This window comes from Hemitrygon akajei, chromosome 6 (genome assembly GCF_048418815.1).
Source record: "Hemitrygon akajei chromosome 6, sHemAka1.3, whole genome shotgun sequence".
NCBI classification, from domain to species: Eukaryota; Metazoa; Chordata; class Chondrichthyes; order Myliobatiformes; family Dasyatidae; genus Hemitrygon; species Hemitrygon akajei.
This window is the reverse complement of record NC_133129.1, coordinates 8,534,496-8,559,683: the sequence shown is the minus strand read 5'-3', so window position 1 is coordinate 8,559,683 and position 25,188 is coordinate 8,534,496. Positions and strand designations below refer to the sequence as shown.

General features: G+C 54.6%; 1 protein-coding gene across 1 annotated transcript in view; it reads right to left on the bottom strand.

The window, feature by feature from the left end:
* agxt2 (alanine--glyoxylate aminotransferase 2) overlaps nucleotides 1-16,932 on the bottom strand; it is a 74,042-nt gene extending 57,110 nt beyond the window's left edge. The window contains exons 1-3 of the mRNA XM_073047838.1: nucleotides 16,779-16,932; nucleotides 16,394-16,458; nucleotides 12,713-12,897 (exon numbers count right to left, since the gene is read on the bottom strand). Of these exons, the coding sequence (XP_072903939.1) occupies nucleotides 12,713-12,897; nucleotides 16,394-16,458; nucleotides 16,779-16,872 (344 nt within the window). The 5' untranslated portion in view covers nucleotides 16,873-16,932. The remainder of the gene's footprint in view (nucleotides 1-12,712; nucleotides 12,898-16,393; nucleotides 16,459-16,778) is intronic.
* Nucleotides 16,933-25,188: the final 8,256 nt, after the last annotated feature.

Below are 25,188 nucleotides of genomic sequence, written 5' to 3'. Positions count from 1 at the left end.
ACACACGCACAGACACACACACACACACAGAGACACAGACACACACACACACACACAGACACACAGACACACACACACACACACACAGACACACAGACACACACACACACACACAGACACACACACAGACACACACACACAGACAGACACACACAGACAGACACACATACAGACAGACACACACAGACAGACACACACACACACAGACACAGACAGACACACACACACAGACACAGACAGACACACACACACAGACACACACACACACACAGACACAGACACAGACAGACACACAGACACACACACACACACACACACACAGACACACACAGACACACACACAGACACACACACAGACACACACACACAGAGACACACACACACAGACACACACACACACAGAGACACACACAGACACAGACACAGAGACACACACAGACACACACACACAGAGACACACGCACAGAGACACACGCACAGACACACACACACACACAGAGACACAGACACACACACACACACACAGACACACACACACAGACACAGACACACACACACAGACACACACACACACACAGACACACACACACACACACACACACACACACACACACACAGACACACACACACACACACACACACACACACAGACACACACACACAGACACAGACACACACACACAGACACACACACACACACACACACACACACACACAGACACACACACACACACACACACACACACACACAGACACACACACACAGACACACACACACACACAGAGACACAGACACACACACACACACAGAGACACAGACACACACACACACACACACACACAGACACACACACACACACACACACACACACACACACACACACACACACACACACACACAGACACACAATCGTCCACCCCCTGTGCTCGTCAATGTTCATTCACCTTGAGCACCTTCCACAGGTCCCAGCCCTTTGACCCTGGCAGCCTGCCTCTCTGTCTGAGAACACCCTCTGGGTACCTGACCTCAGCACATTCGGGTGCACTCTCCTGAAGAACTGTACGGAGCTTGGCAGATTAGTCAGTATGGACCTGTTGGCCGAAGAGCCTTTTCCGTTGTGTATGACTCAAAGTGTGATGTAATTTATCTTAGGAAATAATTTCCGGTTTTCAAAATTATCAGTGGTGTAGATAGGGTAAATGCAAGCAGGCTTTTTTCCACCAAGGTTGGGTGAGTCTACAGTTGACACGTCTAACATGCCAAAGAGAGATGTTATGGATGCGATGGGAGGTGTGGACCCTGATACAATAGCAATCACTAAAGAGGTATTGCTGAGAAAACTTGTGGACCTGAAGATAGACAAGTCCCCAGGTCCTGATGGAATGCATCTCAGGGTACTGAAAGAAATGGCAGAAGTTATAGTAGAGGCTTTGGTGATAATTTACCAAAATTCTCTGGACTCTGGGCAGGTCCTGGCAGATTGGAAGAAGGCGAATTTCACGCCACTGTTCAAAAAAGGATGGAGGCAAAAGGCAGGTAACTATAGGCCAATTAGTTGGGAAAATGCTTGAAGCTGTCATTAAAGAAGAAATAGTGAGACATCTGGAAAGAAATGGATCCATCAGACAGACACAGGGTGGATTCAGCAAAGGCAGGTCCTGTTTGATAAACCTACTGGAGTTCTTTGAGGATATAATGAGTGCAGTGGATAGAGAGGAACAGATGGAAGATATTTACTTCGACTTCCAGAAGGTGCTTGATAATTATCCATATGATTACGTTACATAGAGTTGGGGTGATGTATTAGCATGGATAGAGGATTGGTTATCTAATAGAAAGCAGAGAGTTGGGATACACGGGTGTTACTGTGGTTGGCAATCAGTGGTGAACAGTGTGCCGCAGGGTTCGATGCTGGGCCTGCAACTGTCACGATATAAATTAACGATCTGGAAGAGGGGACTGTGTAGTGTATCTAAGTTTGCTGATGATACTAAATTGAGTGGAAAATCAAATTGTGCAGAAGATACGGAGAGTCTGCAGAGAGATATAGATAGGGTAAGTGAGTGGGCAAGGGTCTGGAATACAAGATGGAATACAATGTTAGTAAATGCGTGGTTATCCACTTTGGAAGGAAAAATGGAAGATCAGATTATTTAAATTGTAAAAGAGGGACGGGAATGCTCGTGCATGAATGACAAAAGGTTGGTTTGCAGGTGCAGCAGGCTATCGAGAAGGCAAATGGAATGTTGGCCTTCATTAAGAGCAGGGAGGTTATGCTGCAACTGTACAGGGTACTGGTGAGGCCGCACCTGGAGTACTGTGTGCAGTTCTGGTCTCCTTACTTGAGGAAGGATATACTGGCTTTGGAGGCGGTGCAGAGGAGCTTCACCAGGTTGATTCCAGAGATGAGGGGGTTAGACTGTGAGGAGAGATTGAGTCACCTCGGAATGTACTTGCTGGAATTCAGAAGACTGAGAGGAGATCTTATAGAAACATGTAAAATTATGAAAGGAATAGATCAGATAGAGGCAGGAAAGATGATCTTCAGTAGGCCTTTGACAAGGTCCCACAGGAGGATGTTTAACAAGCTGCAAGCCCATGGTATTACAGAATCCAGGTAACAGAACCTCCTGTCCATTTCCTAACTCCCTATTACCACAGTGCGCCTCTTCTCCCCCTTCTGTTCAGTCACAGAGGCAGAGTCAGTGCTGGAGACTTGTCCAGTGTGACTTTCCTCTCCAAACAAGGGACGGTGGAAATCCAAGTGTAACACACTCAAAGTGCTGGAGATGCTCAGCAGGCCAGGCAGCATCTATGGAAAAAAGTACAGTCAACTTTTCCGGCCGAGACCCTTCAGCAGGACTGGAGAAAAAAAGCTGAGGAATAGATTTAAAAGGTGGTGGGGGGGGGGGGAGAAGTAAATAACTGGGAAGCTGATTGGCGAAAGAGGTGCAGGACTGGAGAAGGGGGAGTCTGATAGGTGAGGACAGAAGGCCATGGAAGAAAGAAAAGGAGAGAGGAGCACCAGAGGGAGGTGACGGTGGGCAAAGAGATAAAGTGAGAGAGGGAAAAGGGGATGGGAAATGGTGAAGTGGTGGGGTCATTACAGCAAGTTCTGGAAATCCATGTTCATGCCCAGACAGAATATGAGGTGTTGCTCCTCCAACCTGAGTGTGGCCTCATCGCGACAGTAGAGGATGCCATGGACTGACATATGGGAATGGGAAGTGGAATTAAAATGAGTGGCCACTGGGAGATCCAGCTTGTTCTGGCAGATGGAGCGTAGGTGCTTGGTCTCCCAATCTACATCAGGTCTCACCGAATTACAGGAGGCCACACCCTAAACACACTGTTTAGGGCTCTGAATGGTGGTGAGGGAGGAGGTGTAAGGGTAGGTGTAGAACTTGTTCCGCTTGCAAGGATAAGTGCCAGGAGGAAGATCAGTGAGGAGGAACGAATGGATAAAGGAGTTGCATAGGGAGCAATCCCTGCAGAAAGCAGAAAGTGGGTGGGGAGGGAAAGATGTGCTTGGTGGTGGGATCCCGTTGGAAATGGTCAAATTACAGAGAATTATGTGATGAACGTGGAGGCTGGTGGGATTGTAGGTGAAGACAAGAGGAACCCTGGTGAGAGGATGGGACGTGCATGAAATGGAAGAGATGTACTTGAGAGGAACGTTTATGATGGAGGAAGGGAAGCCCCTTTCTTTGAAAAAGGAGGACATCTTCTTTCTGGAATGAAAGCCTCACCCTGAGAAGAGATTCTGTGGACATAGAGGAATTGAGAGAAGAGAAAGGCATTTTTACAAGTAACAGGGTGGGAAGAGGTACAGTCCAGGTAGCTGTGAGTCCATGGGTTTCTAATAGACATCAGCAGATAAGCTGTCTCTAGAGATAGAGACAGTAAGATCGAGAAAAGGGAGGGAGGTGTCAGAAATGGACCAGGTAAATTTGAGAGCTGGGTGGAAGTTGGAGGCAAAGTTGATGAAGTTGACGAGCTCAGCATGGGTGCAGGAAACAGCACCAATGCAGTTGTTGATAGGAAAAGTGGGGTTGGTCACCAGTGTCAGCTTGGAACATGGACTGTTTCACGTAGCCAACAAGAAGGCAGGCATAACCTCATCTTCCTTCTCCAATCCTGCTGAAGGGTTTTGGCCTGAAATATCAACTGTACGTTTTTCCATTGATGCTGCCTGGCCTGCTGAGTTCCTCCATCATTCCTCTGTTAGATCATCCCACCCCTCCCCCTCCTCCGACAGTATCCAAAGTGATGTACCTGTTGTTGAGAGGGATGGCCACAAGGGTACTCTGCATTGGCTCCTTAACCCCTTTCCCCTTCCTGACTGTCACCCAGTTTCCTATGTCCTGCACCTTGGGTGTAACTACCTCTCTATATGTCCTACCTACCACCTCCTCAGCCTCCTGAATGATCTGGAGTTCATCCAGTTCCAGCTCCAACTCCGTAACATGGTTTGTTAAAAGCTGCAGCTGGATGCACTTCTCACAGTTGTCGTTGTCAGGGACACTGAAGGTCTCAGAGTTCTCCGAGCAGCAATGGCTGGAATTTCTGGAAGCAATTCAGAAGGAACAGGACATATACATGCCAAAGAGGAGGAAGTACGGTATTCTCAAGGAAAGATGACACAATCGTGGCTGACAAGATAAGTCGAAGCCAAAGAGAGGACATATAACAGAGCAAAAATTAGTGGGAAGTTAGAGGATTGGGAAGCTTTTAAAAACCAACAGAAGGCAACTAAAAAGTTCATTAAGAACATAAGGATGGAATATGAAAGTAAGCTAGCCAATAATATTAAAGAAGATAGCAAAGTTTCTTCAGATACATAAAGAGAAAAAGAGAGGTGAGAGTGGATATTGGAGCACTGGAAAATGATGCTAGAGAGCTAGTAATGGCGTCAACAAAATAGCAGATGAACTGTGGATGAGGTCTCAGGGTACTTGGAGACTCATGATAAAACTAGCCACAGTCAGCATGGTTTCCTCAAGTGAAAATATTGCTGAATTAGAATCAGAATCATGTTTATTATCACCAGCATGTAACATGGAATTTGTTAACTTTTGCTGGACAAACCTGTTGGAATTTTTTGATGAAATAACAAGCAGTATGGACAAAGGAGAATCTGTTGAAGTTGTGTACTTGGATTTTCAGAAGGCCTTTGACAAGGTCCCACAAATGAGACTACAAGATTTTAGCATGGGTAAAACTTGCTGATTGGCAGGAGGCAAAGAGTGGGAATAAAGGGAGCTTTTCTGGTTGGTTGCCGGTGACTAGTGATGTTCACAATGGTCTGTGTTGGTGACCAATTCTTTTTATGTTATATGGCAATGATTTAGTTGATTGAATAGATGGGTTTGTTGCAAAGTTTGCAGACAATATGAAGATAGGTGGAGGGGAAGATAGTTTTAAGGAAGTAGAAAGACTACAGAAGAACTTAGACAGATTAGGAGAATGGGCAAAGAAATGGCAGATAGAATAGTGTTGGGAAGTGTATGGTCATGCACTTTGGTAGAAGAAATGAAAGGGTTGACTGTTTTCTAAATGGAGTGAAAATACAAAAAAATCTGCGGCACAAAGGGATTTGGGAATCCTTGTGCAGGTTCTCTAAAAGTTAATTTGCAGGTTCGGTCTGTGGTGAGAAAGACAAATGCAGTGTTAGCGCTCATTTCAAGAAGACTAGGATATAAAAGCAAGCATATAATGTTGAGAATTTATAAAGCAAGGGTGAAGCCTCACTTGACATATTGTCAGCAGTTTTTGACGATTGACCATAAGACATAGGAGGAGAAATTAGGCCATTTGGCCCATTGAGTTTGCTCCACTATTCAATCATGGCTGATCCTTCTTTTCATCTCCTCCTCAAACCCAGTTCCTGGCCTTTTCCTCGTAACCTTTGACGCCATGTCCAATCAAGAACCTATCAATCTCTGCCTTAAATACACCCAATGACCTGGCCTCCACAGCTGCACATAGCAACAAATTCCACAAATTTACCACCCTCTGGCTAAAGAAATTTCTCCACATCTCTGTTTTGAAAGGACACCCCTCTATCCTGAGGCTGTGCCCTCTTGTCCTAGACTCTCCCACCATGGGAAACATCCTTTCCACATCTACTCTGTCTAGATCTTTCAACATTCAAAATGTTTCAATGAGATCCTCCCTCATTCTTTTAAATTCCAGCGAGTACAGACCCAGAGCCATCGAACGTTCCTTGTATTCCTTTCATTCCTGGAATTATCTTTGTGAACCTCCTCTGGACCCTCTCCAATGCCAGCACATCTTTTCTAAGATGAGGAGTCCAAAACTGTTCACAATCCTTAAGGTGAGGCCTCACCAGTGCCTTATAAAGCCTCAGCATCACATCCTTGGTCTTGTATTCTAGACCTCTTGAAATGAATGCCAACATTGTATTTGCCTTCCTCACCACTGACTCTACCTGCAAGTTAACCTTTAGGGTGTTCTGCACAAGGATTCTCAAGTGACTTTGCATCTCAGATTTTTGGATTTTCTCCCCGTTTAGAAAATAGTCCACACATTTATTTCTACTATCAAAGTGCATGACCATACATTTTCCAACATTATATTTCATTTGTCACTTTCTTGTCCATTCTCCTAATCCATCTAATTCCTTCTGCATTCTACCTGTTTCCTTAACACTACCTGCCCCTCCACCAATCATTGTATCATCTGCAAACTTGGCAACAAAGCCATCTATTCCATCATCTAAATCATTTATATACAACATAAAAAGAAGTGACCTCAACATTGCCACTTGCAGAACACCACTATCACTGGTAACCAACCAGAAAAGGATCCTTTTATTCCCACTGGTGGCCTCTTTCCAATCAGCCAATTCTCCAACCATGTTAGAAACTTTCCTGTAATACCACGGGCTCTTAAGTTGGTAAGTAGCCTCATGTGTGGCACCTTGCTAAAGGCCTTCTGAAAGTCCTAATATACCACATCCTCTGCATCCCCTTTATCTCTCCTACTTGTAATCTCCTCAAAGAATTCCAACAGGTTCATCAGGCAGGATTTTCCCTGAAGGAAACCATGCTGACTTCGACCTGTCTTGTCCTGTGTCACCAAGTACTCCATCACCTCATCCTTAACAATTGACTCTAACATATTCCCAACCACTGAGGTCAGGCTAACTGGTCTATAATTTCCTTTCTGCTGCCTTCCTCCTTTCTTAAAGAGTGGGGGGACATTTGCAATTTTCTAGTCCTCTGGCTCTGAGTCCAATGATTTTGGAAAGATTATTGCTAATGCTGCCACAATCTCTACCGCAACCTCTTTCAGAACCCAAGGGTGCAGTTCCTCTGGTCAAGATGACTGAAATACCCTTGGGTCTTTCAGCTTTTCAAGCACCTTCTCCATTGTAATAGTAACTGCACCCACTTCTCTTCCTTCACACACTACAACATCTGGGACACCGTTAGTGCCTTCCACAGTGAAGACTGATGCAAAATACTCATTTAGTTCACCTGTCATCTCCTTCTCCCCTGATATTATTTCTCCTGCATCATTTTCTAGTGATCCTATATCCACTCTCATCTCTCTTTATCTTTTATATACTTGAAAAAACATTTACAATCCATTTTGATATTATTTGCTAGCTTGCTTTCATATTTCATCTTTTCCCTTCTAATGATTCTTTTAGTTGCTCTCTGTATATGATAAGATCATAGATATAGGAGCAGAATTTGGCCATTTGGCCCATCGAGTCTGCTCCACCATTTCATCATGCTGATCCAATTTTCCTCAGCACAATCTCTTGCCTTCTCCCCGTAGCCCTTCATGCCCTGACCAATCCAGAATCTATCAAACTCTACCTTAAATATAATAAAGACTTGGCTTCCACTGCTGCCTGGGGCAAAGAATTCCACAGATTCACCACTCGCTGGCTAAGGAAATTACTCCTCATCTCCATTCTAACAAGACGTCATTCTATTCTGCGGCTGTGCCTCTGATCCTAGACACTCCACCATAGGAAACATCCATTCTATCAAGGCCTTTCACTATTCAATAGATTTCAATTAGGTCACCCCTCATTCTTCTGAATTCTAATGAATACAGGCCCAGAGCCATCTAACACTCTTCATATGACAAGCCATTCAATCCTGGAATCATTTTTGTGAAACTCCTTTGAACCTTCTCCAGTTACAGCACATCCTCGCTAAGATAAGGGACCCAAAACTCACCATTCACAATGTCCACATCACCACCATTCACAATGTTCACATTCCCCATTCCCAATGTCAACATCTCCACATTCACATGGTCCACATCACCCTTATTGACAATGTTCACGGCCCCCATTCCCAATGTTCCTATCCTCAATTCCCAATGTCCACATCCCAATTCTCAATGTCAACAACACTATGCATTCATAATGTCTACATTCCCCCATTCTCAATATCCTTCTCACACCCCACTCCCAATGTCCACATTCCCCATTCCCAAAGCAAACATCATCCCCATTCCTAATGTCACATCTGCATTCCCAATGTCCACATTCCCCATTCCCAATGTCCACATCACCCCCACTCCCAATGTCCACATCATCCACATTCCCAAAGTCAAAATCACCCCAATTCCCAATGAACACATCTCCCAATTCCCAATGTCATTCCCTCATTCCCAATGTCCACATTCCCCATTCCCAAAGCAAACATCATCCCCATTCCTAATGTCACATCTGCATTCCCAATGTCCACATTCCCTATTCCCAATGTCCACATTCCCCATTCCCAATGTCCACATTCCCCATTCCCAATGTCCACATCACCCCATTCCCAATGTCCACATCATCCACATTCCCAAAGTCAAAATCACCCCAATTCCCAATGAACACATCTCCCAATTCCCAACGTCATTCCCTCATTCCCAATGTCCACATCTTCCCCATTCCCAATGTCCACATCACTACCATCCAGAATTTCCACATCAACCCATTACCAACTTCCACATCATCCCCATTCCCAATATCCACATCACACCTATTCCCAATGTCCACATTCCCCATTCCCAAAGCAAACATCATCCCCATTCCTAATGTCACATCCGCATTCCCAATGTCCACATTCCCCATTCCCAATGTCCACATCACCCCCATTCACAATGTCCACATCACCCCCACTCCCAATGTCCACATCATCCACATTCCCAAAGTCAAAATCACCCCAATTCCCAATGAACACATCTCCCAATTCCCAATGTCATTCCCTCATTCCCAATGTCCACATCTTCCCCATTCCCAATGTCCACATCACTACCATCCAGAATTTCCACATCAACCCATTACCAATTTCCACATCATCCCCATTCCCAATATCCACATCACACCTATTCCCAATGTCCACATTCCCCATTCCCAAAGCAAACATCATCCCCATTCCTAATGTCACATCCGCATTCCCAATGTCCACATTCCCCATTCCCAATGTCCACATCACCCCCATTCCCAATGTCCACATCATCCACATTCCCAAAGTCAAAATCACCCCAATTCCCAATGAACACATCTCCCAATTCCCAATGTCATTCCCTCATTCCCAATGACCACAACACCCCTTTCCCAATGTCCACATCACTACCATCCAGAATTTCCACATCAACCCATTACCAATTTCCACATCATCCCCATTCCCAATATCCACATCACCTCCATTCAATGTCCACATCACCCCCATTCCCAATGTCAACATCATCCGCATTCCCAATGTCAACATCAACCCTGTTCCCAGTATCAACATCATCTCATTTCCCAATCTGCACATCACTCCCCATTCCCAAATACCACAACTCTCAATTCCCAATGTCATCCCCCATTCCCAATGTCCACATCACCATTTCCAATATCCACATCACCTCCATTCAATGTCCACACCACCCCCTTTCCCAATGTTCACATTTTCACCATTCCCAATGTCCGCATAACCACCATTCAGAATGTCCACATCATTCCCATTCCCGATGTCCATATCATCCGCATTCCCAATGTCCATGTCACCACCATTATCAATGTCCATATCACCACTATTCCTAGCATCAATATCATCTCCATTCCAAATGTGCACATCACACCCCATTCCCAAATACCACAACTCACAATTCCCAATGTCCACATCATTCCCATCCCAATGTCAACATCATCCCCATTCAGAATATCAACATCATCACCATTCCCAATGACCACATCCCCCATTCCCAATGACCACATCATCCCCATTCCCAATGTCCACAGCCCCATTCATAATGTAAACATTACCACACATTCCAATGTCACCATCAATGCCCTTTCCCAATGTCCACACACATCCTATTCCCAAATACCACCTCTCCCTATTCCCAATGTCCACATCCCACCTATTCTAAATGACCCCATCTCCACATTCCCATGGTCCACATCACCCCTTATTGCCAATGTTCACGGCCCCATTCCCAATGTTCCCATCCTCAATTCCCAATGTCCACATCCCAATTCTCAATGTCCACAACACTACGCATTCACAATGTCCACATTCCCCCATTCTCAATATCCTTCTCACACCCCAATCCCAGTCCTCATCATCCCCATTCCCACTGTCCACATCCACCCCGTTCCCAATGTCCACATTCCCCATTCCCAATGTCCACATCCACCCCGTTCCCAATGTCCACATCCACCCCGTTCCCAATGTCCACATTCCCCATTTCCAATGTCCACATCACCCCGTTCCCAATGTTCACATCCACCCCATTCCCAATGTTCACATTCCCCGTTCCCAATGTCCACATCCACCCCGTTCCCAATGTCCACATCCACTCCCTTCCCAATGTCCACATCCACCTCATTCCCAAGGTCCACATCACCCCCGTTCCCAATGTCCACATCACCCCCGTTCCCAAAGTCCACATTACCCCCGTTCCCAATGTCCACATCCACCCCATTCCCAATGTCCACATCCACCCCGTTCCCAATGTTCACATTCCCCGTTCCCGATGTCCACATCCACCCCGTTCCCGATGTCCACATCACCCCCGTTCCCGTTGTCCACATCCACCCCATTCCTGATGTCCACATCACCCCCGTTCCCGATGTCCACATCCACCCCGTTCCCGATGTCCACATCCACCCCGTTCCCGATGTCCACATCCACCCCGTTCCCGATGTCCACATCACCCCCGTTCCCATTGTCCACATCCACCCCGTTCCTGATGTCCACATCACCCCCGTTCCCGATGTCCACATCACCCCTGTTCCCATTGTCCACATCCACCCCCGTTCCAGATGTCCACATCACCCCCGTTCCCGATGTCCACATCCACCCCCGTTCCCCATGTCCACATCCACCCCCGTTCCCCATGTCCACATCACCCCGTTCCCAATGTCCACATCACCCCCGTTCCCAATGTCCACATCCACCCCGTTCCCAATGTCCACATCACCCCCGTTCCCAATGTCCACATCACCCCCGTTCCCAATGTCCACATTCCCCGTTCCCAATGTCCACCTCCACCCCGTTCCCAATGTCCACATCCACCCCGTTCCCAATGTCCACATCACCCCCGTTCCCAATGTCCACATCCACATCACCCCCGTTCCCAATGTCCACATCCACATCCACCCCATTCCCAATGTCCACATCACCCCCGTTCCCGATGTCCACATCCACCTCGTTCCCGATGTCCACATTCCCCGTTCCCGATGTCCACATCCACCCCCGTTCCCCATGTCCACATCCACCCCCGTTCCCCATGTCCACATCACCCCGTTCCCAATGTCCACATCACCCCGTTCCCAATGTCCACATCCACCCCGTTCCCAATGTCCACATCACCCCCGTTCCCAATGTCCACATCCACCCCGTTCCCAATGTCCACATCCACATCCACCCCGTTCCCAATGTCCACATCCACATCCACCCCGTTCCCGATGTCCACATCACCCCCGTTCCCGATGTCCACATCCACCTCGTTCCCGATGTCCACATTCCCCGTTCCCAATGTTCACATTCCCCGTTCCCAATGTCCACATCGCCCGTTTCCAATGTCCACATCACCCCAGTTTCCAATGTCCACATCCACCGCGTTCCCAATGTCCACATCGCCCCCGTTCCCAATGTCCACATCCACCCCGTTCCCAATGTCCACATCCACCTCGTTCCCAATGTCCACATCCACCTCGTTCCCATGTCCATATCCACCCCGTTCCCAATGTTCACATCACCCCCGTTCCCAATGTCCACATCCACCCAGTTCCCAATGTCCACATCGCCCCCGTTCCCAATGTTCACATCCACCCCGTTCACATCCCCATTCCCAATGTCCACATCGCCCCCATTCCTAATGTTCACATCCACCCCGTTCCCAATGTTCACATCGACCCCGTTCCCAATGTCCACATCGCCCCCATTCCCAATGTTCACATCCACCCCGTTCCCAATGTTCACATCCCTCATTCCCAATGTCCACATCCCATTCATAATATCCACATCACCACATGTTCCCAAAGTCCATCTCCCTCCATTTCCTTCTGCAAAATGTCCATACATTTCTCCATTCCTTTCTCCTACACCTACAACCACCCTACCATACCCGCATGTTGACACTAACGACCCCAACCATGAACCCACCCATCTCCGTCCCTCACACTCCTGGCCTCCCCACAGACTGGCGCTGCCTCTGGAAGGGTAGGGTGTGAGTGCTCACGGGTGACAGTGCCCCACACTGATGGTGGCGACGCCTCCGTAGAAGTCCAGGTAACGGTGTCCGTCTGCGTCCCACACCCACTGCATGTGTCCGTGGTGGAGCAGCAGGGGACGTTGGTAATAGGTGAAGGCAAAAGGTGAGAGGTGGGATCTCCTCAGGGTGAGCAGCTCCTGCTGGGACCGGCCCTGTTCCAGGACACATTCAGTGTTACGGTGAGGTGCTGTCAGATCAGCACCAAACCCGCCCCCCCCCCCGAACTCCGCTACCAAATGCACCCCCACCTTCCATCGCACCCCAAAGAACATCTTCATTCTCCAAACATCCTGCACTGAACACAACCCAGTGAACTCTCTCTCTTCACTCCCCACCCTCTGAACTCTCTCCCCACTCCTACCACCCTCTGAACTCTCGCCCCCTCCACCCTCCATCCCCTGAACTCTCTCCCCACTCCCTCCATCCCCTGAACTCTCTCTCCCCCCTCCATCCTCTGAACTCTCTCCCCACTCCTACCACCCTCTGAACTCTCGCCCCCTCCACCCTCCATCCCCTGAACTCTCTCCCGACTCCCTCCATCCCCTGAACTCTCTCTCCCCCCTCCATCCTCTGAACTCTCTCCCCACACCCTCCAACCTCTGCACTCTCTCCCCTCACCCTCCATCCTCTGAACTCTCTCCCCCCTCCCTCCATCCTCTGAACTCTCTCACCACTCCCTCCATCCCCTGAACTCTCTCGCCCCCTCCATCCCCTGAACTCTCTCCCCCCTCCCTCCACCCTCTGAACTCTCTCCCCACACCCTCCATCCTCTGAACTCTCTCCCCACACCCTCCATCCTCTGAACTCTCTCCCCCTCCCTCCACCCTCTGAACTCTCTCCCCACTCCCTCCATCCTATGAACTCTCTCCCCCCTACCTCCACCCTCTGAACTCTCTCCCCCTCCCTCCACCCTCTGAACTCTCTCCCCACTCCCTCCATCCCCTGAACTCTCTCCCCTCTCCCTCCATCCTCTGAACTCTCTCCCCTCACCCTCCATCCTCTGAACTCTCTCCCCACTCCCTCCATCCCCTGAACTCTCTCCCCTCTCCCTCCATCCTCTGAACTCTCTCCCCTCACCCTCCATCCTCTGAACTCTCTCCCCCCTCCCTCCATCCCTTGAACTCTCTCCCCACTCCCTCCATCCCCTGAACTCTCTCCCCTCACCCTCCACCCTCTGAACTCTCTCCCCTCACCCTCCATCCCCTGAACTCTCTCCCCACTCCCTCCATCCTCTGAACTCACTCCCCTCACCCTCCATCCCCTGAACTCTCTCCCCCCTCCCTCCACCCTGTGAACTCTCTCCCCCCTCCCTCCATCCTCTGAACTCTCTCCCCACACCCTCCACCCTCTGAACTCTCTCCCCACACCCTCCATCCCCTGAACTCTCTCCCCTCACCCTCCATCCTCTGAACTCTCTCCCCACTCCCTCCATCCCCTGAACTCTCTCCCCCCTCCCTCCACCCTGTGAACTCTCTCCCCCCTCCCTCCATCCTCTGAACTCTCTCCCCACACCCTCCATCCCCTGAACTCTCTCCCCTCACCCTCCATCCCCTGAACTCTCTCCCCTCACCCTCCATCCCCTGAACTCTCTCCCCACACCCTCCATCCTCTGAACTCTCTCCCCCCTCCCTCCACCCTCTGAACTCTCTCTCCCCTCACCCTCCATCCTCTGAACTCTCTCTCCCCTCACCCTCCATCCCCTGAACTCTCTCCCCCTCCCTCCATCCCCTGAACTCTCTCCCCTCACCCTCCATCCTCTGAAATCTCTCCCCACTCCCTCCACCCTGTGAACTCTCTCCCCTCTCCCTCCATCCTCTGAACTCTCTCCCCACACCCTCCATCCCCTGAACTCTCTCCCCTCACCCTCCATCCCCTGAACTCTCTCCCCACACCCTCCACCCTCTGAACTCTCTCCCCACACCCTCCATCCTCTGAACTCTCTCCCCCTCCCTCCACCCTCTGAACTCTCTCTCCCCTCACCCTCCATCCCCTGAACTCTCTCCCCCTCCCTCCATCCCCTGAACTCTCTCCCCACACCCTCCATCCTCTGAACTCTCTCCCCACTCCCTCCATCCTCTGAACTCTCTCCCCACTCCCTCCATCCTCTGAACTCTCTCCCCCCTACCTCCACCCTGTGAACTCTCTCCCCCCTCCCTCCATCCTCTGAACTCTCTCCCCTCACCCTCCATCCTCTGAACTCTCTCCCCCCTACCTCCACCCTGTGAACTCTCTCCCCCCTCCCTCCATCCTCTGAACTCACTCCCCTCACCCTCCATCCTCTGAACTCTCTCCCCACTCCCTCCATCCTCTGAACTCTCTCCCCCCTCCCTCCACCCTGTGAACTCTCTCCCCCCTCCCTCCATCCTCTGAACTCTCTCCCCCCTCCCTCCACCCTGTGAACTCTCTCCCCCCTCCCTCCATCCTCTGAACTCTCTCCCCACACCCTCCATCCCCTGAACTCTCTCCCCACACCCTCCATCCTCTGAACTCTCTCCCCCTCCCTCCATCCCCTGAACTCTCTCCCCCCTCCCTCCATCCCCTGAACTCTCTCCCCTCACCCTCCATCCCCTGAACTCTCTCCCCACACCCTCCATCCCCTGAACTCTCTCCCCCCTCCCTCCATCCCCTGAACTCTCTCCCCCTCCCTCCACCCTCTGAACTCTCTCCCCACACCCTCCATCCCCTGAACTCTCTCCCCACACCCTCCATCCCCTGAACTCTCTCCCCCCTCCCTCCATCCCCTGAACTCTCTCCCCCTCCCTCCACCCTCTGAACTCTCTCCCCCTCCCTCCATCCCCCGAAATCTCTCCCCCCTCCCTCCATCCCCTGAACTCTCTCCCCACTCCCTCCATCCTCTGAACTCACTCCCCTCACCCTCCATCCTCTGAACTCTCTCCCCACACCCTCCATCCTCTGAACTCTCTCCCCCTCCCTCCACCCTCTGAACTCTCTCCCCACTCCCTCCATCCTCTGAACTCTCTCCCCACACCCTCCATCCTCTGAACTCTCTCCCCCCTCCCTCCACCCTGTGAACTCTCTCCCCCCTCCCTCCATCCTCTGAACTCTCTCCCCTCACCCTCCATCCCCTGAACTCTCTCCCCACACCCTCCATCCTCTGCTCTCTCCCCACACTCTCCTACCTCTGAACTCTCTCCCCACACCCTCCATCCTCTGAATTCTCTCCCCCTCCCTCCACCCTCTGAACTCTCTCCCCCTCCCTCCATCCCCTGAACTCTCTCCCCACTCCCACCACCCTCTGAACTCTCTCCCCCTCCCTCCACCCTCTGAACTCTCCCCCCCCTCCCTCCATCCCCTGAAATCTCTCCCCCCCTCCCTCCATCCCCTGAAATCTCTCCCCCCTCCCTCCACCCTCTGAACTCTCTCCCCACTCCCACAACCCTCTGAACTCTCGCCCCCTCCCTCCACCCTCTGAACTCTCTCCCCACACCCTCCATCCCCTGAACTCTCTCCCCACTCCCACCATCCTCTGAACTCTCTCCCCACTCCCTCCATCCTCTGAACTCTCTCCCCACACCCTCCATCCTCTGAACTCTCTCCCCTCACCCTCCACACTCTGAACTCTCTCCCCACTCCCTCCATCCCCTGAACTCTCTCCCCCTCTCTCCTCCCTTCTGCCTTCTCCCTCACCTGGTATTTCTGGGGCTCGATGTCACAGGCCGGGAGCTGGGGGGCAACCTGGACTTTTCCTGTTCCTGTGGGAAGCTGCAGTCAGTGTGGAGCAGGGTAATGGGGTGGGGGTGGGGGTGTGGTTGGGGGTTTGGTCAGTGTGGTGATGGAGACGGCTGAGGGTGGTTTGGGGCTGAGGATGGTTGGGTGAGGTGTGGGGGTGAGCATGATGATGTGGGGGTAATTGAGGGGGTTAGGGGGAGAGTAGAGGGTCTAGTCCTTACACTTTCTCGACCTCCCCCCTCTGGGTACCTGTAGTGGGTTGAGAGGTGATGCTGCGGAGGGGTTAGGCTGAGGGTTGGGGAGAGGATGGAGTTGAGGGTGAAGGGTTTGCCCCTCTACCTACCCCGCTGCCCGGCGAGCCCGCCCCCGTTCCCGGAGCTGAGGCGCCGCCATGAGCCGATTCGGGCCGCGAAAAGCGATGGGATTCTAACGGCCATGGCGCCGGAGGAGGGCGGGGAGCAAATGGGCAGCGGGAGCGAAGTCCAGCCGGGGCCGGAGTCCGGAGTCCGGAGAGCGGGCGGGGCGGGGCGGGGCGGACAGGGGTGAATGGTGATTGGAGAGCGATGAGTGTGAGGGAGAGTCGGCACTGAGGGATTAGGAGAGGAGCTGAGGGGAAAAATGGAGAGGCAAACACTGGAAGAGATTCCAACCCACCCCTCGGAGAGGTTGTTCCCCAATGTAAACCCCACCCCCGGGTCGGTGTGTTCCCCGTTGTAAACCCCACCCCCGGGTCGGTGTGTCCCCGATTGTAAACCCCACCCCCGGGTCGGTGAGTTCCCCATTGTAAACCCCACCCCCGGGTCGGTGTGTACCCGTTGTAAACCCCACCCCCGGGTCGGTGTGTTCCCCGTTGTAAACCCCACCCCCGGGTCGGTGTGTCCCCGATTGTAAACCCCACCCCCGGGTCGGTGAGTTCCCCATTGTAAACCCCACCCCCGGGTCGGTGTGTACCCGTTGTAAACCCCACCCCCGGGTCGGTGTGTTCCCCGTTGTAAACCCCACCCCCGGGTCGGTGTGTCCCCGATTGTAAACCCCACCCCCGGGTCGGTGAGTTCCCCATTGTAAACCCCACCCCCGGGTCGGTGTGTTCCCCGATTGTAAACCCCACCCCCGGGTCGGTGTGTTCCCCGATTGTAAACCCCACCCCCGGGTCGGTGTGTTCCTGGATTGTAAACCCCACCCCCGGGTCGGTGTGTTCCTGATTGTAAACCCCACCCCCGGGTCGGTGTGTTCCACTTTGTAAACCCCACCCCCGGGTCGGTGTGTTCCACTTTGTAAACCCCACCCCCGGGTCGGTGAGTTCCCCGATTGTAAACCCCACCCCCGGGTCGGTGTGTTCCCCGATTGTAAACCCCACCCCCGGGTCGGTGTGTTCCCCGATTGTAAACCCCACCCCCGGGTCTGTGTGTTCCTGATTGTAAACCCCACCCCCGGGTCGGTGTGTTCCCCGTTGTAAACCCCACCCCCGGGTCGGTGTGTTCCACTTTGTAAACCCCACCCCCGGGTCGGTGTGTTCCACTTTGTAAACCCCACCCCCGGGTCGGTGTGTTCCAGTTTGTAAACCCCACCCCCGGGTCGGTGTGTTCCCCGTTGTAAACCCCACCCCCGGGTCGGTGTGTTCCAGTTTGTAAACCCCACCCCCGGGTCGGTGTGTTCCCCGATTGTAAACCCCACCCCCGGGTCGGTGTGTTCCCCGATTGTAAACCCCACCCCCGGGTCGGTGAGTTCCAGTTTGTAAACCCCACCCCCGGGTCGGTGTGTTCCCCGATTGTAAACCCCACCCCCGGGTCGGTGTGTTCCCCGATTGTAAACCCCACCCCCGGGTCGGTGTGTTCCACTTTGTAAACCCCACCCCCGGGTCGGTGAGTTCCCCGATTGTAAACCCCACCCCCGGGTCGGTGTGTTCCAGTTTGTAAACCCCACCCCCGGGTCGGTGTGTTCCTGATTGTAAACCCCACCCCCGGGTCGGTGAGTTCCCAGTTGTAAACCCCACCCCCGGGTCGGTGTGTTCCTGATTGTAAACCCCACCCCCGGGTCGGTGTGTTCCTGATTGTAAACCCCACCCCCGGGTCGGTGTGTTCCTGATTGTAAACCCCACCCCCGGGTCGGTGTGTTCCAGTTTGTAAACCCCACCCCCGGGTCGGTGTGTTCCTGATTGTAAACCCCACCCCCGGGTCGGTGTGTTCGCCGTTGTAAACCCCACCCCCGGGTCGGTGTGTTCCCGATTGTAAACCCCACCCCCGGGTCGGTGTGTTCCCGATTGTAAACCCCACCCCCGGGTCGGTGTGTTCCTGATTGTAAACCCCACCCCCGGGTCGGTGTGTTCCCCGTTGTAAACCCCACCCCCGGGTCGGTGTGTTCCTGATTGTAAACCCCACCCCCGGGTCGGTGTGTTCCTGATTGTAAACCCCACCCCCGGGTCGGTGTGTTCGCCGTTGTAAACCCCACCCCCGGGTCGGTGTGTTCCCGATTGTAAACCCCACCCCCGGGTCGGTGTGTTCCCGATTGTAAACCCCACCCCCGGGTCGGTGTGTTCCTGATTGTAAACCCCACCCCCGGGTCGGTGTGTTCCCCGATTGTAAACCCCACCCCCGGGTCGGTGTGTTCCTGATTGTAAACCCCACCCCCGGGTCGGTGTGTTCCAGTTTGTAAACCCCACCCCCGGGTCGGCGTGTTCCCCGTTGTAAACCCCACCCCCGGGTCGGCGTGTTCCCCGTTGTAAACCCCACCCCCGGGTCGGTGTGTTCCTGATTGTAAACCCCACCCCCGGGTCGGTGTGTTCCTGATTGTAAACCCCACCCCCGGGTCGGCGTGTTCCCCGTTGTAAACCCCACCCCCGGGTCGGTGTGTTCCTGATTGTAAACCCCACCCCCGGGTCGGTGTGTTCCTGATTGTAAACCCCACCCCCGGGTCGGTGTGTTCCCCGTTGTAAACCCCACCCCCGGGTCGGTGTGTTCCTGATTGTAAACCCTACCCCCGGGTCGGTGTGTTCCCCGTTGTAAACCCCACCCCCGGGTCGGTGAGTTCCCCGATTGTAAACCCCACCCCCGGGTCGGTGTGTTCCTGATTGTAAACCCCACCCCCGGGTCGGTGAGTTCCTGATTGTAAACCCCACCCCCGGGTCGGTGTGTTCCCCGATTGTAAACCCCACCCCCGGGTCGGTGTGTTCCCCGATTGTAAACCCCACCCCCGGGTCGCTGAGTTCCCCGTTGTAAACCCCACCCCCGGGTCGGTGTGTTCCCCGATTGTAAACCCCACCCCCGGGTCGGTGAGTTCCTGATTGTAAACCCCACCCCCGGGTCGGTGTGTTCCCCGATTGTAAACCCCACCCCCGGGTCGGTGTGTTCCTGATTGTAAACCCCACCCCCGGGTCGGTGTGTTCCCCGATTGTAAACCCCACCCCCGGGTCGGTGTGTTCCCCTTGTAAACCCCACCCCCGGGTCGGTGTGTCCCCCGATTGTAAACCCCACCCCCGGGTCGGTGAGTTCCCCATTGTAAACCCCACCCCCGGGTCGGTGTGTTCCCCGTTGTAAACCCCACCCCCGGGTCGGTGTGTTCCTGATTGTAAACCCCACCCCCGGGTCGGTGTGTTCCCCGTTGTAAACCCCACCCCCGGGTCGGTGTGTTCCCCGTTGTAAACCCCACCCCCGGGTCGGTGAGTTCCTGATTGTAAACCCCACCCCCGGGTCGGTGTGTTCCCCGTTGTAAACCCCACCCCCGGGTCGGTGAGTTCCCCGTTATAAACCCCACCCCCGGGTCGGCGTGTTCCTGATTGTAAACCCCACCCCCGGGTCGGTGTGTTCCTGATTGTAAACCCCACCCCCGGGTCGGCGTGTTCCTGATTGTAAACCCCACCCCCGGGTCGGCGTGTTCCCCGTTGTAAACCCCACCCCCGGGTCGGCGTGTTCCCCGTTGTAAACCCCACCCCCGGGTCGGTGTGTTCCCGATTGTAAACCCCACCCCCGGGTCGGTGTGTTCCCGATTGTAAACCCCACCCCCGGGTCGGTGTGTTCCTGATTGTAAACCCCACCCCCGGGTCGGTGTGTTCCAGTTTGTAAACCCCACCCCCGGGTCGGTGTGTTCCCGATTGTAAACCCCACACCCGGGTCGGTGTGTTCCCCGTTGTAAACCCCACCCCCGGGTCGGTGTGTTCCCCGTTGTAAACCCCACCCCCGGGTCGGTGAGTTCCCCGTTGTAAACCCCACCCCCGGGTCGGTGAGTTCCCGATTGTAAACCCCACCCCCGGGTCGGTGTGTTCCTGATTGTAAACCCCACCCCCGGGTCGGTGTGTTCCCCGTTGTAAACCCCACCCCCGGGTCGGTGTGTTCCTGATTGTAAACCCCACCCCCGGGTCGGTGTGTTCCCCGATTGTAAACCCCACCCCCGGGTCGGTGTGTTCCCCGTTGTAAACCCCACCCCCGGGTCGGTGTGTTCCCCGTTGTAAACCCCACCCCCGGGTCGGTGTGTTCCTGATTGTAAACCCCACCCCCGGGTCGGTGTGTTCCTGATTGTAAACCCCACCCCCGGGTCGGTGTGTTCCCTGATTGTAAACCCCACCCCCGGGTCGGTGAGTTCCCCGTTGTAAACCCCACCCCCGGGTCGGTGTGTTCCCGATTGTAAACCCCACCCCCGGGTCGGTGTGTTCCTGATTGTAAACCCCACCCCCGGGTCGGTGTGTTCCGCGATTGTAAACCCCACCCCCGGGTCGGCGTGTTCCCCGTTGTAAACCCCACCCCCGGGTCGGTGTGTTCCTGATTGTAAACCCCACCCCCGGGTCGGTGAGTTCCCGATTGTAAACCCCACCCCCGGGTCGGTGTGTTCCCCGATTGTAAACCCCACCCCCGGGTCGGTGTGTTCCCCCATTGTAAACCCCACCCCCGGGTCGGTGTGTTCCCCCATTGTAAACCCCACCCCCGGGTCGGTGTGTTCCCGATTGTAAACCCCACCCCCGGGTCGGTGTGTTCCTGATTGTAAACCCCACCCCCGGGTCGGTGTGTTCCCCGATTGTAAACCCCACCCCCGGGTCGGTGTGTTCCCCGATTGTAAACCCCACCCCCGGGTCGGTGAGTTCCTGATTGTAAACCCCACCCCCGGGTCGGTGTGTTCCCCGTTGTAAACCCCACCCCCGGGTCGGTGTGTTCCTGATTGTAAACCCCACCCCCGGGTCGGTGAGTTCCCCGATTGTAAACCCCACCCCCGGGTCGGTGTGTTCCCCGATTGTAAACCCCACCCCCGGGTCGGTGTGTTCCTGATTGTAAACCCCACCCCCGGGTCGGCGAGTTCCCCGTTGTAAACCCCACCCCCGGGTCGGTGTGTTCCTGATTGTAAACCCCACCCCCGGGTCGGTGTGTTCCCCGATTGTAAACCCCACCCCCGGGTCGGTGTGTTCCTGATTGTAAACCCCACCCCCGGGTCGGTGTGTTCCTGATTGTAAACCCCACCCCCGGGTCGGTGTGTTCCCCGTTGTAAACCCCACCCCCGGGTCGGTGAGTTCCAGTTTGTAAACCCCACCCCCGGGTCGGTGTGTTCCTGATTGTAAACCCCACCCCCGGGTTGGCGAGTTCCCCGTTGTAAACCCCACCCCCGGGTCGGAGTGTTCCCCGATTGTAAACCCCACCCCCGGGTCGGTGAGTTCCTGATTGTAAACCCCACCCCCGGGTCGGTGTGTTCCCCGATTGTAAACCCCACCCCCGGGTCGGTGTGTTCCCCGTTGTAAACCCCACCCCCGGGTCGGTGTGTTCCCCGATTGTAAACCCCACCCCCGGGTCGGTGTGTTCCCTGATTGTAAACCCCACCCCCGGGTCGGCGTGTTCCTGATTGTAAACCCCACCCCCGGGTCGGTGTGTTCCCCGTTGTAAACCCCACCCCCGGGTCGGTGTGTTCCCCGATTGTAAACCCCACCCCCGGGTCGGTGTGTTCCTGATTGTAAACCCCACCCCCGGGTCGGTGTGTTCCCAGTTTGTAAACCCCACCACCGGGTCGGTGAGTTCCTGATTGTAAACCCCACCCCCGGGTCGGTGTGTTCCAGTTTGTAAACCCCACCCCCGGGTCGGTGTGTTCCAGTTTGTAAACCCCACCCCCGGGTCGGTGAGTTCCTGATTGTAAACCCCACCCCCGGGTCGGTGTGTTCCAGTTTGTAAACCCCACCCCCGGGTCGGTGTGTTCCTGATTGTAAACCCCACCCCCGGGTCGGTGTGTTCCCCGATTGTAAACCCCACCCCCGGGTCGGTGAGTTCCCCGATTGTAAACCCCACCCCCGGGTCGGTGTGTTCCAGTTTGTAAACCCCACCCCCGGGTCGGTGTGTTCCCCGATTGTAAACCCCACCCCCGGGTCGGTGTGTTCCCTGATTGTAAACCCCACCCCCGGGTCGGTGAGTTCCTGATTGTAAACCCCACCCCCGGGTCGGTGTGTTCCTGATTGTAAACCCCACCCCCGGGTCGGTGTGTTCCCCGATTGTAAACCCCACCCCCGGGTCGGTGAGTTCCTGATTGTAAACCCCACCCCCGGGTCGGTGTGTTCCCCGTTGTAAACCCCACACCCGGGTCGGTGTGTCCCCCGATTGTAAACCCCACCCCCGGGTCGGTGTGTTCCCTGATTGTAAACCCCACCCCCGGGTCGGTGTGTTCCTGATTGTAAACCCCACCCCCGGGTCGGTGTGTTCCCCGATTGTAAACCCCACCCCCGGGTCGCTGTGTTCCCCGTTGTAAACCCCACCCCCGGGTCGGTGTGTTCCCTGATTGTAAACCCCACCCCCGGGTCGGCGTGTTCCTGATTGTAAACCCCACCCCCGGGTCGGTGTGTTCCTGATTGTAAACCCCACCCCCGGGTCGGTGTGTTCCCCGATTGTAAACCACACCCCCGGGTCGGTGTGTTCCTGATTGTAAACCCCACCCCCGTGTCGGAGTGTTCCCCGATTGTAAACCCCACCCCCGGGTCGGTGTGTTCCTGATTGTAAACCCCACCCCCGGGTCGGTGTGTCCCCCGATTGTAAACCCCACCCCCGGGTCGGTGTGTTCCCCGATTGTAAACCCCACCCCCGGGTCGGTGTGTTCCCTGATTGTAAACCCCACCCCCGGGTCGGTGTGTTCCCCGATTGTAAACCCCACCCCCGGGTCGGTGTGTTCCCTGATTGTAAACCCCACCCCCGGGTCGGTGTGTTCCCCGTTGTAAACCCCACCCCCGGGTCGGTGTGTTCCCCGTTGTAAACCCCACCCCCGGGTCGGTGAGTTCCAGTTTGTAAACCCCACCCCCGGGTCGGCGTGTTCCTGATTGTAAACCCCACCCCCGGGTCGGTGTGTTCCCCGATTGTAAACCCCACCCCCGGGTCGGTGTGTTCCTGATTGTAAACCCCACCCCCGGGTCGGTGTGTTCCTGATTGTAAACCCCACCCCCGGGTCGGTGAGTTCCCCGATTGTAAACCCCACCCCCGGGTCGGCGTGTTCCCCGTTGTAAACCCCACCCCCGGGTCGGTGTGTTCCTGATTGTAAACCCCACCCCCGGGTCGGTGTGTTCCCCGTTGTAAACCCCACCCCCGGGTCGGTGTGTTCCTGATTGTAAACCCCACCCCCGGGTCGGTGTGTTCCTGATTGTAAACCCCACCCCCGGGTCGGTGAGTTCCCCTTGTAAACCCCACCCCCTGGGTCGGTGTGTTCCTGATTGTAAACCCCACCCCCGGGTCGGTGTGTTCCCCGTTGTAAACCCCACCCCCGGGTCGGTGTGTTCCCCGTTGTAAACCCCACCCCCGGGTCGGTGTGTTCCTGATTGTAAACCCCACCCCCGGGTCGGTGTGTTCCTGATTGTAAACCCCACCCCCGGGTCAGTGTGTTCCCCGATTTTAAACCCCACCCCCGGGTCGGTGAGTTCCCCTTGTAAACCCCACCCCCGGGTCGGTGTGTTCCCCGTTGTAAACCCCACCCCCGGGTCGGTGTGTTCCCGATTGTAAACCCCACCCCCGGGTCGGTGTGTTCCTGATTGTAAACCCCACCCCCGGGTCGGTGTGTTCCCCGTTGTAAACCCCACCTCCGGGTCGGTGTGTTCCCGATTGTAAACCCCACCCCCGGGTCGGTGTGTTCCTGATTGTAAACCCCACCCCGGGGTCGGTGTGTTCCTGTTTGTAAACCCCACCCCCGGGTCGGTGTGTTCCCCTTGTAAACCCCACCCCCGGGTCGGTGTGATCCCCGTTGTAAACCCCACCCCCGGGTCGGTGTGTTCCTGATAGTAAACCCCACCCCCGGGTCGGTGTGTTCCTGATTGTAAACCCCACCCCCGGGTCGGTGTGTTCCCTGATTGTAAACCCCACCCCCGGGTCGGTGTGTTCCCCTTGTAAACCCCACCCCCGGGTCGGTGTGTTCCCCTTGTAAACCCCACCCCCGGGTCGGCGTGTTCCTGATTGTAAACCCCACCCCCGGGTCGGTGTGTTCCTGATTGTAAACCCCACCCCCGGGTCGGTGTGTTCCCCGTTGTAAACCCCACCCCCGGGTCGGTGTGTTCCTGATTGTAAACCCCACCCCCGGGTCGGTGTGTTCCCCATTGTAAACCCCACCCCCGGGTCGGTGTGTTCCCCGTTGTAAACCCCACCCCCGGGTCGGTGTGTTCCCCGATTGTAAACCCCACCCCCGGGTCGGCGAGTTCCCCGTTGTAAACCCCACCCCCGGGTCGGTGTGTTCCTGATTGTAAACCCCACCCCCGGGTCGGTGTGTTCCCCGATTGTAAACTCCACCCCCGGGTCGGCGAGTTCCCCGTTGTAAACCCC